The 14601-nt window shown below is 42.6% G+C and overlaps 2 protein-coding genes across 2 annotated transcripts in view; both read left to right on the top strand.

Annotated features, from left to right (window-relative positions):
* The window catches only part of hspa4a (heat shock protein 4a), a 460486-nt gene that overhangs the window by 250895 nt on the left and 194990 nt on the right, over nt 1-14601 (top strand). The gene's annotated exons all lie outside the window — the stretch shown is intronic.
* The window catches only part of LOC308304070 (actin-binding LIM protein 3-like), a gene marked incomplete at both ends in the record, with an annotated part of 116840 nt that overhangs the window by 76328 nt on the left and 25911 nt on the right, over nt 1-14601 (top strand). The window contains 3 exons of the mRNA XM_080748629.1: nt 2492-2566; nt 10739-10843; nt 12238-12302. Of these exons, the coding sequence (XP_080604755.1) occupies nt 2492-2566; nt 10739-10843; nt 12238-12302 (245 nt within the window). The remainder of the gene's footprint in view (nt 1-2491; nt 2567-10738; nt 10844-12237; nt 12303-14601) is intronic.

Here is a 14601-nt window from a genome sequence, read left to right as displayed (position 1 = left end):
TGAGAACTTGTTGAAAAGAATTTGAATTGTTTTGAAGTAAATGCTTTACCTGGGTTCACCCTATTCTCCTGTTCAGCACCCTGTTCTCGTTCATCTCTCTTCCTAAATCCTCCCTCAGTTCTTCATGCTTTCTTTACTCTTAATGGCTGTTTTTGTATTATTTTAACTTTTTTCTTTGGTTCCCTTCCATTGTGCCCTCGTCTTTGCTTCTGCCTTCAATCCATCTCTCAGCCCCTCATTCTTTCTCTCTCCAGTGCTGCGCAGCGCTGCTTAACTCCCTGTCAGCTCTGCCAGAGCCTTCCCCTATGCATCTAACAGATTGCTGTTGGGCAGATGCTTTTATCCAAAGTGCTTCACAGTATGACGGCTGAATGCATTCTCAGTATAGATTGCCCGGTGGGAATCGAACCGCTGTAACGCTGCCAGCGTTGGTGGTGTGCCACGCCGTCCCCCCAGTGCTGCCTCTGTCATGTTTCTTTTTGAGCGGTGGTCACACCGTCTCCATAGCGTGGCCGTGTGTGTAGTTTGTATGTATGTATGTATGTGGGTGGGTGGGTCTGTATGTAGCCTCAAGCCTGTGGTGTAGTACCTTTTCTGACCACACATGTTAAGGGAGGGGCGCTGTTGTTCAGGCGGGGGGGGGGGGGGGGGGGGGGTAAACCACCGCTCAGTTCACACGGGTGTGATTTTTTTTTGGGGGGGGGGGGGGGTCATGGATGTTTGTTTGGGGTATGTTTTTTTTTTGTCTGGTTTCCATTACTAGTGTAGCTTTTGGCTGTTTTGTGGCTATATTTGGCTGTGTTTGGCTGTTTTCGGGTTTTGGTGGACGTTTTTGTTTTCTGGAAACACAATGAATTATATTACATTATTTTAATGGTAATATTCGTTTTGTTCTTCTTTTGATGCTTGTCTGCTTGCTTGTAGTACTGAATTAAAGAGCAATGCACAGTTCAAGGATTTTTATTGTCAGTACAGCATGAAATTTGCTACCCAGGTCCTGGTCATGGCAGAATAAAATAAATTACACCTAAACACTACATAAAACACTACATACTAAAGCAATTGCACTTACCCACTAAAATTGCACTGAAAATTAAGGCCCGGCCCTAACTGTGCCCTAACTGGGCAGGCCCAAGGCCCAACCCGGCCCTACTAGTTAGCATACATTTTAGGCCCTACCCGGCCCGAAAACGTCGGGTCGGGTCAGGTATGGTCGGGTCTATCACAGAGTAATAGTAATAAAATAATAAAAATATATATTTTCTTTTTTCATTGAGCCCGAGGCCCTACCCGGCCCTACTAATTAGCATACATTTTAGGCCCTACCCTACCCTAAATGTTGGTCGGGTTCGGGTATGGTCGGGTTCGGGCAGAATTTGAGAACTCTAACCCTAACCCATTGTGAGCAGTGCCTATTATTAATTTCATTAAGTGTCCCACAAAGTGTGAGTCATACATACATACATACATACATACATACATACATACATACATACATACATACCGGTACACACATACCGGTACATACATACATACATACAGTACATTCCTACAGTACAGACAGACTGTGTAGTAACAGTTCAGTTCATTGTGCAGAGTTTGTGATTAATCTCACAGATCACTAGTGCAATGATCACAGTTTCAAGGTCTAGAGCAGGGGACTTCAACATTTTCAGGCCAAGGACCCCTTAGTTGAGAGAGAGAGAGAGAGAGAGAGAGAGAGAGATGAAGCAGGGACCCCCACAACCTTTTCATAGATTCCATATAGTTTCTTTGTAGAGTTCATAATTGTCACAGCTACAGGGAAGAGGCTGTTCTTTAGCCTGGTGGTAGTACTGGCCTTAATATTAATAACGGAGTCAGTTTGTCTTCCAAAGTCGGGAGGAGTGAGTGTTTGCTAATGGCTCCATGTCTTCCTTTCTATCACTTAACTAATTGTCTTCTGTTGTCCGAGCCAACATTCTTCAATGTTCTCTGTCTCTGTCTGTCTGTCTGTCTGTCTGTCTGTCTGTCTGTCTGTCTGTCTGTCTGTCTGTCTGTCTGTCTGTCTGTCTCTCTCTCTCTCTCTCATTCCTATTCTTCATTCCCTTGCCATCTGCTGGCATTCTGTGTAATAGTCCTGCATGCCTCTATAATCGGCCTCTCTCCATGTCAATCAGGCTGTCTGGATGCACAGCACACAGCACTGCTTCTGCTCTAACTGTCTGTGTTCCACATGCTGTCACCTTTATGGCTGCGGCGGCTGTAATGAGCAGCTCATAACGCTGCTTAAAAGGCTCTGTAAGGGTTTGGGTGATTGAGGGAGTCCCTGTATGCAACGCAGGCCTCCTCTCCTCTCCTCTCCTCTCCTCTCCTCTCCTCTCCTCTCCTCTCCTCTCCTTTCCTCCTCTCCTCTCCTCTCCTCTCCTCTCCTCTCCTCTCCTCTCCTCTCCTCTCCTCTCCTCTCCTCTCCTCTCCTCTCTGTCTGACTCTGCATATTTGTCTTTCGCAGCCTCTGATGAGAGCAACATCTACAGGAAGCCTCCCATCTATAAGAGACAAGGTAAGTCCCTTCACCGCATGCATGGTGCCGTCTCTGACAGCCTCCCTCCTGCGTTGTGTTCATAATCCTGTCAGAGTCAGACGACACATTTCTTCATCTAATGGGGAGTGTAGATTGACTCGCTCTTTTTGTGAGAAAGGGAGTAAAACTCCCGAGGTGGCCTCCACTTCGTTCCTCTGAACAGAGAAACAGAGAGGGTTTTGTGTAAGTTATTCGAGGGATGGAAGTGGCATTGTTATATCATTGTTCCCACCGACTGCCTCTAGTCTACTGTGTGACAGAGCTTTTATCATGGTGGGGAAAGCTGTCAGTCTGGGTGGGCCCAGGCCAGATTCTAAAGTACTCACGTATTTGTCTTTAGTAAAAGTATCAATACTGCAATGTAGAAATACTCGGTTACAAGTAAAAGTCTGGAATTCAAAATGTACTTGAGTAAAAGTACGAAAAGTATCAAAATGTACTTACAGTTTTCACGATTGTTAACACACGTTTCTCAGTACAATAACGGCTTTCTCAAAACTGCACACAAAAAACTGAAAACCTCACACACAAAATGCTAAAATGCCTCACACTCCCTTCCCAAGATGACTCTCTGCCATCAAATCACTTAACCGTGTTCACAAAATGGAACTTGTGTTTTCCTGTGATACACACAGCCATATTATCAAATGACAACACACACCATTCATTGAGTACACAGTCTACTCACAACTATCAAGCAGCACACTGAAGTGCAAAATTTAAAACACAATCATAGAATGACTCCGGAGAATTAGTGAATTTCTCATTTTGTAGGCCTACTTTTTTCATAGTCAAACTTAAAACAACACACAAATATGCAGCCAAACAAGGTTTTATTTCGGTACATGATTTAGGCATCACGCCTGGCCATCACAGGCTATGTTCTCCCTGTTTTTTTGTGTGTGAAAAACTGTAAAGTACCAAAAGTGAAAGTGACATAATGTTTGAAAATAGCAGATCTACAAGCTCACAACGCTCTGCTATTTTCAAATAGACATGGTATAAATTAGGGCTAAATTAGTTTATGTATGTTTTATAATGTTATAATTTACTGCAAAGTAAAGGCCCATTCCCACTGGGCCAGATAAACAGGTGGTAAGATACAGATGAAAAATATCTGTCACAGATATTTTTTATCTGTATTTTACCATCCACTTGAATGGAGACAGATATTGTTTTATGTTTATTTAGCCCAGTGGGAATGGGCCTTAACTAGTAACTCAAGTTTTCAAATAAATGTGGATAAAAGTAAAATTTTTGGATCCGAGATGTAGTGGAGTAGAAGTTAAATAGTCAGACTCACGATGTAACAAAAAACTGTTATCTTCAACGTTTTTGGAGATTTGCAAAACTATACATATTTGGAATCTTCAGAGCATGGGGAATACAAAAATCAATGTTGCCATTTGCACAGACACCTGCATGGCCACCATTTTGAATGTTCAAAATGGCCACCATAAAGTACATCATTTGAGAATGTTTAATCATCATGATATGTGTTTAGTAAATTATGGTCACATTAATTTTTAAATTAACGATAAAGTAGGATATGTTTCTTGGCTGGAGTGAAGACCCGCCTTCTAGCCAATAGCATTCATTTGATTCATTTCCGTGATCATTTCTGGAGTGGATGTAGAAAGATGTCTGATTTGCAATTGCTGAAAAATAGGCTTCATTTACGGCCTATAGAAACCAATGGCATCACGTTGTCCATTTCTTTTTTACAGTCTATGGTTTGTATGTCTGTATATCCCTGTAACCGAGAGAGGTCCTCTGTTACCTATGTTTGCACATTTGATGTAACCCCTTATTTATTGAGTCATGTTGCACAGCATATTTGCACTTAGTAAGTAATTTGCACAGCTAGATTTTGCACAGTCATGTTTTTATTGTTGAAATGTTTGGTATTGGTGAATCCTGATGAGCAAGTGCAATAGTAAATGTAATGTCATTGTGCCATAGAGAAGTGCAATAGTATGTGAAGTGTGACTGTTGAATTTGATTGAATGCGGTGTTGAGTGAAATCATCCGGCAAGGGCTTCTGACAGTAATATGGGGCGGGAAGCTTCGCCCCGTCCCCTCCCCTACTGGGCGGGGTTTCTTTCTTTGTACAGGGGTTGGGCGTTGTCCTATTCTAATACAGACCAAATGCCCAATCTTGGCACTGACCTCAGTGCTTGGCTTGCTAATTATTAGACTCCCAATCCACACCTCCCGGGTTCGCACCCTTTTTCTTTTTTGCCGATAAAGAATAGTTATTGACCATGATGGAGGTTGTGGTGTTTTTTTTTTTTGTAATGATATTTAGGTTGTACTGAGGAGGAATCATTACTTGTGTAGTTCATTAAGATTGTTAATATAATATGTGGATTTATGTATTAACACATTAGCCGCCATGTCACTTTAAATGTTTTTATTAATTATTTTCATTACATTTTGAGCACATGGCATGAAACTAGACCAGGTCAACCTGGTTGTGCCAGACCCCCTGTCTGTCATCATCATTTATGACATCATGCCTTTTGTAGGCATGTCATCATCATGTCATCATCATATATACCCTTTATATAGAAAACCCGGACCGACAGACATTTGCTTATGTAGGCCTACCCATTTCATGGGTCTGGCAAAAATAAAAATGGTTTTGGAAGATGTCCATGGTCCCCTTACAGTTGGGAGAAAAATATAATCAAGCTGGGTAATTAAAATGTTGAATGCGTTAAGGTATTTATTGTATGTGAGATCACACCCATTTGAATGGTGCAGTCCAGCTCACCTGGGTATAAAAAGCTGCTGCCAGTTAATATCAAGAGGCCAGTGAGTGGGAGAACTGTGTATGAAGAGCTGCATTGTTCATTTGCTGAATAAACTCTGGTTGCAACCAACGTCATGGCTTCCAGCTTCCAACATGGTCATTCTCACAGTCCCGCAAACCTTGCCATTGGCAGAACGAATTAATTAAAAGCACTGCTCATTTTGCACAAAACAGGCGGCCGTGCACAATCTGAATTTGTCAGCCTGCAGCCATAGTTCGGTGTGACCACATTGTTTACAGTGAAAGGTTTTTTTTCCTGCAGATGGTGGTTTTCACTGTTTACATTGAAAAGGTTTTTCTCGTGTGTGGATATGCTGGTGTCTCCTCAGGTTACTTAAGTGATTGAAATTCTTGTCACACTGTTTACAGATGAAAGGTTTTTCTCCAGTGTGGATACGCTGGTGTATCTTCAGGGTGCTTAACTGAGTAAAACTCTTTGCACACTGTTTACAATAGAAAGGTTTTTCTCCACTATGGATACGACGGTGTGTCCTGAGGTCACTTAACTGACTGAAACTCTTGTCACATTCTTCACAGATAAAAGGTTTTTCTCCAGTGTGGATACGCTGGTGTATCTTCAGGTGACTTAACTGACTGAACTTCTTGTCACACTCTTTACAGTGAAAAGGTTTTTCTCCTGTGTGGATACGCTGGTGTATCTTCAGGGCACTTAACTGACTGAAACTCTTGTCACACAGTTTACAGTGAAAGGGTTTTTCTCCTGTGTGGATACGCTGGTGATTCTTCAGGTGTCTGAAATCACGGAAACTCTTGTCACACTGTTTACAGATGTGAGTTTTCTTCCTTTTCTTCAGCTGATGTGTCTTTGCTTCTCCTGGTTTTGTTAACGTCTCAGCAAACGTTTTGTAAGAATTTGGTTTGTCTGTGTCTACTTGTTCCTGGCTGGTTACAATTCTGGTGGTGTGCTGGAAGGAATCTGGGGGGATCTGCCCATTTATGGGAATTTGGCAGTAGAGGTCGTCATAGTCCTGTACCTTAGTCCGGGGAGATTGAGACCACGCTCCTTCCTGGAGTGGTGGTTCATCATCAAATCTGCATCTATACATGGACTGTGATAGGGACAGAGTTTTAGTTTCTGTGGGGTAATGGACAATTTATTTAACTCTTTCTGACTCCTTATGTCTCTTAACTCCTTCTCTGACAACAGTGAGCAAACAAACTTAATCCTGTGGTCTCTGAGGAATTAAGTTACATTTAAAAATATCTTCAGATCTTATATACAATGCTGAGCAGAACTCTGGTCTGACCTCACTCACAACACAACCGGTTGCCGTGCATGCCTGACAACACCGATGTGCGCAGGCTGCCACCCCTCCATATTTGGGCAAGAGTGACGTCATCAGTATGACATCACCACCATGATGGAAGAGATCCACATTGATGTGATGCCGTTATTAGACCCAGTGTATTTGTTTATTTGTGAGCGGTGCTTACCTATGTTTGCACATTTGATGTAACCCCTTATTTATTGAGTCATGTTGCACAGCATATTTGCACTTATAGTAAGTAATTTGCACAGCTATATTTTGCAGTCATGGTTTTATTGTTGAAATGTTTGGTGTTGGTGAATCCTGATGAGCAAGTGCAATAGTAAATGGAATGTCAATGTGCCATAGAGAAGTGCAATAGTATGTGAAGTGTGACTGATGAATTTGATTGAATGCGGTGTTGAGTGAAATCATCCGGCAAGGGCTTCTGACTGTAATATGGGGCGGGAAGCCTCGCCCCGTCCCCTCCCCTACGCAAGGCTTCCCCTCCCCTACTGGGCGGGGTTTCTTTGTACAGGGGTTGGGCGTTGTCCTATTCTAATACAGACCAAATGCCCCATCTTGGCACTGACCTCAGTGCTTGGCTTGCTAATTATTAGACTCCCAATCCACACCTCCCGGGTTTGCATCCTTTTTCTTTTTTGCCGATAAAGTATAGTTATTGACCATGATGGAGGTTGTGGTGTTTTTTTTTTGTTGGTAATTGCTAATGATATTTAGGTTGTATTGAGGAGGTATAATTACTTGTGTAGTTCATTAAGATTGTTAATATAATATGTGGATTTATGTATTAACACATTAGCCGCCATGTCACTTTTAATTTTTTTATTAATTATTTTCATTACATTTTGAACACATGGCATGAAAAAAAAAAAAAAGGTTTTGGAAGATGTCCATGGTCCCCTTACAGTTGGGAGAAAAATATAATCAAGCTGGGTAGTTAAAATGTTGAATGCGTTAAGATATTTATTGTATGTGAGATCACACCCATTTGAAGAGAGGCCAGTGAGTGGGAGAAATGGGTGTGAAGAGCTGCATTGTTCATGGCTTCCAGCTGCTAACATGGTCATTCTCACAGTCCCGCAAACCTTGCCATTGGCGGGACGAATTAACTCATATAAGCACTGCTCACTTCGCACAAAACAGGCGGCCGTGCACAATCTGCACTTGTCAGCCTGCAGCCATAGTTCGGTGTGACCACACTGTTTACAGTGAAAGGTTTTTTCTCTCCATTGTGCAGATGGTGGTTTTCACTGTTTACATTGAAAAGTTTTTTCTCCAGTGTGCACCAGTACGCTGGTGACTCTTCAGGTTACTTAAGTGATTGAAACTCTTGTCACACTGTTTACAGATGAAAGGTTTTTCTCCAGTGTGGATACGCTGGTGTATCTTCAGGGTACTTAACTGAGTAAAACTCTTTGCACAGTGTTTACAATAGAAAGGTTTTTCTCCACTATGGATACGACGGTGTGTCCTGAGGTCACTTAAGTGACTGAAGGTCTTGTCACATTCTTCACAGATAAAAGGTTTTTCTCCTGTGTGGATATGCTGGTGACTCTTCAGGTGACTTAACTGACTGAACCTCTTGTCACACTCTTTACAGTGAAAAGGTTTTTCTCCTGTGTGGATACGCTCATGTGTCGTTAGATTACTTGATGTACTGAAACTCTTGTCACACTCTTTACAGTGAAAAGGTTTTTCTCCTGTGTGGATACGCTGGTGACTCTTCAGGTGACCGAAATCACGGAAACTCTTGTCACACTGTTTACAGATGTGAGTTTTCTTCCCCGTGTAAGTCAGCTGATGTGTCTTTGCTTCTCCTGGTTGAGTTAACGTCTTAGCAAACGTTTTGTAAGAATTTGGTTCGTCTGTGTCTCCTTGTTCCTGGCTGGTTACAATTCTGGTGGTTTGCTGGAAGGATTCTGGGGGGTTCTGCCCATTTATGGGAATTTGGCAGTAGAGGTCGTCATGGCTCAATGGAGATCTGAAGTATGTACAACCAGAACAGCGGACCTTAGTCCGGGGAGATTGAGACCACACTCCTTCCTGGAGTGGTGGTTCATCATCAAATCTGCATCTATACATGGACTGTGATAGGGACAGAGTGTTAGTTTCTGTGGGGTAATGGACAATTTATTTAACTCTTTCTGAATCCCTATGTTTTTTAACTCCTTCTCTGACAACACTGAGCAAACACTTAATCCTGTGGTCTCTGTGGAATTAAGTTAAATTTAAAAATATCTTCAGATCTTATATACAATGCTGAGCAGAACTCTAGTCTGACCTCACTCACAACACAACCGGTTGCCGTGCATGCCTGACAACACCGATGTGCGCAGGCTGCCACCCCTCCATATTTGGGCAAGAGTGACATCAGTATGACATCACCACCATGATGGAAGAGATCCACATTGATGTGATGCCGTTATTAGACCCAGTGTATTTGTTTATTTGTGAGCGGTGCCAACTGCTCCTACATCTGGCTTTGTCTGTTTGTTCCCACGTCTGTTTGTATGTATGTCCCGCCCCATCCCACAGTAGCCAAGGTTAGTGGGATGCTTAATGAAATTAACTCATGAATAAATAGAAAGATGCAATTCAGGGAAATTGCAAGTGTGGTTGACGTGACGTGAGTCACGAGGAATCCGCTGGGAAATGAATTCCGTGGCAAGGTAAGGCAGCTGCCATACCTTGGCTACAAGGGAAAACAATAAAATGTAATTCTTAAAATAAATTCATCATGTCTGTTGTGTCTTGCACATGATCGCCTTAATCGCGCGAGTGCAAGAAAAATATATGCATCATTGCTGAACAGACGCCACTGAAGAGAGAGATAGATCCGTCGTGGTCAGGTGACAGCTGTGACAGAGTTACTGCTCCTCACCTCCACCTCCGTACAATTTACTGTCCTCTGCAGACTCTCTCTCTCTCTCTGCTTATAATGTCGGACTCTCTTGGACATAATTAAGGCCACCTCGTCTCAGCTCTGCGACAGTGAATTTGAACTTTTCCCGGAGTTCAAAATGACGAGCACTTTTTAGTGTGCTGAGGTACACGGAGAGCTGACTGACATGGCATCGAAGCAAAGCCAACAACTCCGGTTAAGTTAAAATACAAGTTTTTAGTAATTGTCAACAATGTGCGGAATGTGGCGACGCAACACGCAAATCTTTGTGAGCTTGTGACAGCCAGCGATGAAAAGTTACTAAGTACTTAATTTACTCAAGTACTCTATTTAAGTACAATATTGAGGTACTTTTACTTTACCAGAGTATTTCCAATTCTTTGTAGTTTTTCTTCTACTCTACTACTACATCTCAGAGGCAAAGATTGTACATTTACTAAACTACAATTATTTGAAAACTATAGTTACTAGTTTACTTTGTAGATTTTGATGTTTATTAAAAAACCTGCATTTACCACTTTCAGCTCTAGGCCCATATACATCTCGGACATTTGAAAATAGCTGATCAATCTGAAATATTGTGAGCTTGTAGATCTACCATTTAAAAAAATGTTTTTATACATTTCAAAACTTGAAACGGGACATTTTGCATAATGAGTAATTTTTACTTTTGGTAAGTACAGTGATACCAATACTTTTGTACTTTTACTCAAATACATTTTGAATTCCGGACATTTACTTGTAACACAGTATTTTTACATTGCAGTATTGATACTTTTACTTAAGTAAATAAAGTGAGTACCTTTTCCACCACTGGTGACGGCAAGTGACAGCATCCTACCACAGTATTTAAGAGAGTATTGAATCAGACATATACTGTAGTAATACTGGAAAAGGTGTTTGCTTCTAAATCACAATGGAGAATGAATCTAGTTCAGAGCTATTATGGCTCTTGCACAATTATTTATCTACAAATTGACGTGGAAACTTTTTAATTAACTTTTTTTCAAATCAATCAAGTTATTTTGATTAAATGCCGAAGCCCTTACTGTCATGGTGCAATTGAGAGCAGTTACTTAGTCTCTCTCCATCTCTCCATCTCTCTCTCTCCATCTCTATCTCTCTCTCTCTCTCCATCTCTCTCTCTCCATCTCTCTCTCCAACAGTCATCAAGAATAAAACCAATGGTAACTGTGTGACCTCCTCTACCAACTGTAATGATATCTACCACCCAGATTCCAACTACTTCCCTTACACCGGTTCTCCTAAAGGTAAGCCAGCAATACACACACACACACACACACACACACACACACACACACACACACACACACACACACACACACACACACACACACACACACACACACACACACACACCTGAACCTGCCTGCAAGACCTACTGTATATACCGGTACACTCACATGCACACATTTGCTTGCACACACACAGACGCAGAAACAGGCTGAAACACACTCAAATGCACATGCACATCACCCAAACACACACTCACACAAGCACACACACACACAGGCTCGGCACCTGAACCTGTCTGCAAGCACTATATACATTTACGCTTACATACACAGGGCCATGCATGCACAGACACAGCGCTCACAACACCTGCAAGCACTCAACACCGGCGTTGTCGTGTGGAAACCTCGTATGTCCAAAATATATTACTTCTCAGGAAATGGAACGAGATAGTTCAGAACGAGTGAAAACAGCAGATCTACGAGCAGATCACAAGTTCTATATGTGTCGCGATCACAACGCATTGAGAGCTTGTAGACTACTGCTGTTTGCACTACTTGTGTTTAGCTTCACACTCTTGTATGATGACGTTGGGAACAAACAACAAACAAAAACATTTGGAGATACAAGGTTTCTGGCCGTGACAGCATATCTTGACAGCAACACACTTACACACCACTGTGCACGCGTACCTACACACCACCGTGCACGTGCACCTACACACATCTGTGCACGTGTACTGTACCTGCTGCATGAACCAAAGCCACCCCGGGGTCACACCGCTGTAAATATAGACACAGTCAAGAAGATTCTCTTGGCTATGGTAGTTATTTATTGACTTCTTATTTTGTGTCTTCCTTATCTCACCCTGGCTTTCTTTCTCTGCCTGCCTGCCTCTCTCTCTCTCTCTCTCTCTCTCTCTCTCTCTCTCTCTCTCTCTCTCCCTCTCTCACCCTCTCTCTCTCTTTTAAAGGAACTTGATTCAAAAATGCTTTACTGCTTAAAGCAGGGGTCTTCAACGTTTTCAGGCCAAGGACCCCAAGGACAACATGTTCATAGATTCCATATAGTTCCATTGTTTGGCAGCACGATCATCAGTGTATTTTGGATTCATGTCAATTTCTGCTTATAGATCTGCTATTTTTGGCTAAAGTTCTCTGGACCCTTAGATGTCCCGGACCCCCTGTTGAAGACCCTTGGCTTAAAGCATTCATTCTCTAATGTCATTATGACCGTTATTATCAAAGCGTTCAATCACAAACAGTCACAGTTATAAAACAGTAGGAAAGACAATAGTTTATCTCTGTGTGTGTGTGTGTGTGTGTGTGTGTGTGTGTGTGTGTGTGTGTGCGTGTGCGTGTGCGTTTGTGTGTGTGTGTGTGTGTGCGCGCGCGCTTACGTGTCTCCCCAGTCTCCAGGGCGAGGAGGTTTTCGTCTGGAGGAGAGGAAGATGGATGGAACCACAATCTAAACAAAGTACGGAAAGAAAATATCATTTTCCACTTGTCTCCTCATTTCAATCACCTGCTCCATCCCTCCCTACACTGCACTGACTGCAGTACCTGTCGTGTGTGTGTGTGTGTGCGTGCGTGCGTGCGTGCGTGCGTGCGTGCGTGCGTGCGTGCGTGCGTGCGTGCGTGCGTGACATTCCCAAAAAGCCTACTGTCACATCTTCATCCCAGAAGGGGCTATTCAGCTTAAAAGCTGCAATCCAGAACTTTTACTCCCTACATGATGGGTTTTGAACCCTGGGAATCGTAGTTCTAACATACAACAGTGCTTAACCTGCCATTTAAAATGGGGGGGGGGGATGTGGAGCTTACCTCCCCGACATTCCCACCACCGCCTTCTGGGGAGCTTCTGGCTGCCAGCTTTAATAGTCAGTATGTAGGTCACCAAATCAAGCGCTCCCAGGTGTAACCAACCAGTACCTCACTGATTTATCACGTGTTGTACACAGTCAAATTGTGTGCTAGAACCAAACTCCAGTACACATGAAATATAGCAGGGACGTGCAGAGAATGTTAGAGAGGCAAGGGCTAAAATCTCTAAAAAATACTGGAGATGTGGCGTAACGGCATGGATTTCAGGTATGTCATGGAAAGGAGCTATTTGCATTTCTTTCACCACAGTAAAAAACTGCATTCATGGTCTGGAGGGGGCACTTTTTACAGACAGATAAAAGGGCAGGGGCTCAAACATGTCTATGTGTTTACGTGAAATATAGGAAGGTAGCACATCCAAAATGTCTATTCAATGGAGGACAAAGTAAAGAATGCTTATGCTTTTCGGCTATAAGCCTTCATCAGAGCAATAAATAAGTAAGTAAGTAAATAGATAAGAAGAGAAGTGCATCAGTAACTTTGACAGTGTACAATTTAATGTAAGGCACATTACCTTCTACCAGCACACACCTACTGTACAGGTTTGAACTATCCATGGTCCTGAAGTCTGGGCTCAAGGCCGCTGCGCCCCCTGTTGGCTGTGCTAAGATGTTCAGGCCCATAGTGATAGTGTGCGTGTGTGTGTGCGTACGTGTGTACGTGCGTGTGTTGTGTTTAACTCTCAGAGTGCACAAATGTAACCGGCTACATATTTATAATCTCTGAGTTACACATTTTAATTTTGTTGTACTTGTGACAATAAAAGATCTATTCTATAAATGGAAAACACAGCACTGAAGATCTTACTGTGGATGTGCTTTCTGTTTGTGTGCGTGCGTGCATGCGCGTCTCTCTAGTTTGTGGTTAGGTGCACGTGTGTCTGTTAATGTTTAATGAGTTATCTAATTAAATGCTGTTTTTTTCCCAGAATGCAAAGCAAGGTTCCTATAGGTCATTATCCTCTCTCTCGGTACATCTGAACCACATTCACTCTCCTATTCCATGCTGTATTGATGTGGTGCCATAGGAGAGATACTGTAACAGGAAAACATTGATCAAAATAACAATTCTTCTACATTCTCTAATTGCGTAGACTTAAGCCCTTTGCACACAGGACAGTTGCGTTTTTTTTTTCGTTTGCGGCATGAATAAAACGCATTGGATTTGGTGTGCAAGGCTGTGTGAAATTCAGTGCGGATCCAAAAAGGAGTCATAAAAGGAGTGATGAGTTTTTTACCGCATGCGACAAGACGCTCGAATCGAACTGGGTTCGATCGAGAAAAAAACGCACGGCGGCAGCCACTCGTCGCACGGCTAATTCGGAGCCGGTGTGCATGAGGTCATAGAGAATCATTGTTTTCTTTTCAAAAAATTATATTGTCCGTTTTATCCGTGCGGTTAAACGCGCCTGTGTGCAAAGGGCTTTACTGTTAGGCAGATGTTTAACAATAATTTTACTCGTTGAGAGCATTGATTTCATTTTACAGTCTCAAGAGTTAAAGATCTATAAGGGTCCATTTGGTTATTGTTATTCTCAGAATAGGGTTGCTCAAGTGCAAAGCACAAAGAAAAAGGTCCTATCACACAAATAGTTGGCAGCCCCCCCTGTATTAACCCTAACCCTGTTAAAGACCCCTGTTGTGATTATGGGTGAAAGTCAGAGGCTGTTTCTTTTGAAGGGAAAGGGAGTATTTTCTGGGTCCCAGGGGAGGGTAAACAACGTGTACAGCCTCACCCAGCAGAAGGTTGCTCAGATGGTTCAGATGAGAGCACAGGGGTCTGTTAAGGGTTAAGTGTCTTGCTCAGGTAGCCTTTGACTGAGGGGTCAGAGCTGGTGACCTTCCAGTTCCCTGAGGGCCTCCCTACCCACTCGGCTATTATGGCGTGCCTGT

This window comes from Nannobrachium achirus (genome assembly GCF_963921795.1).
Source record: "Nannobrachium achirus genome assembly, chromosome: 19".
NCBI lineage: Eukaryota > Metazoa > Chordata > Actinopteri > Myctophiformes > Myctophidae > Nannobrachium > Nannobrachium achirus.
The sequence above is the reverse complement of the archived record's forward strand: the minus strand, read 5'-3'. Positions and strand labels throughout refer to the sequence as shown.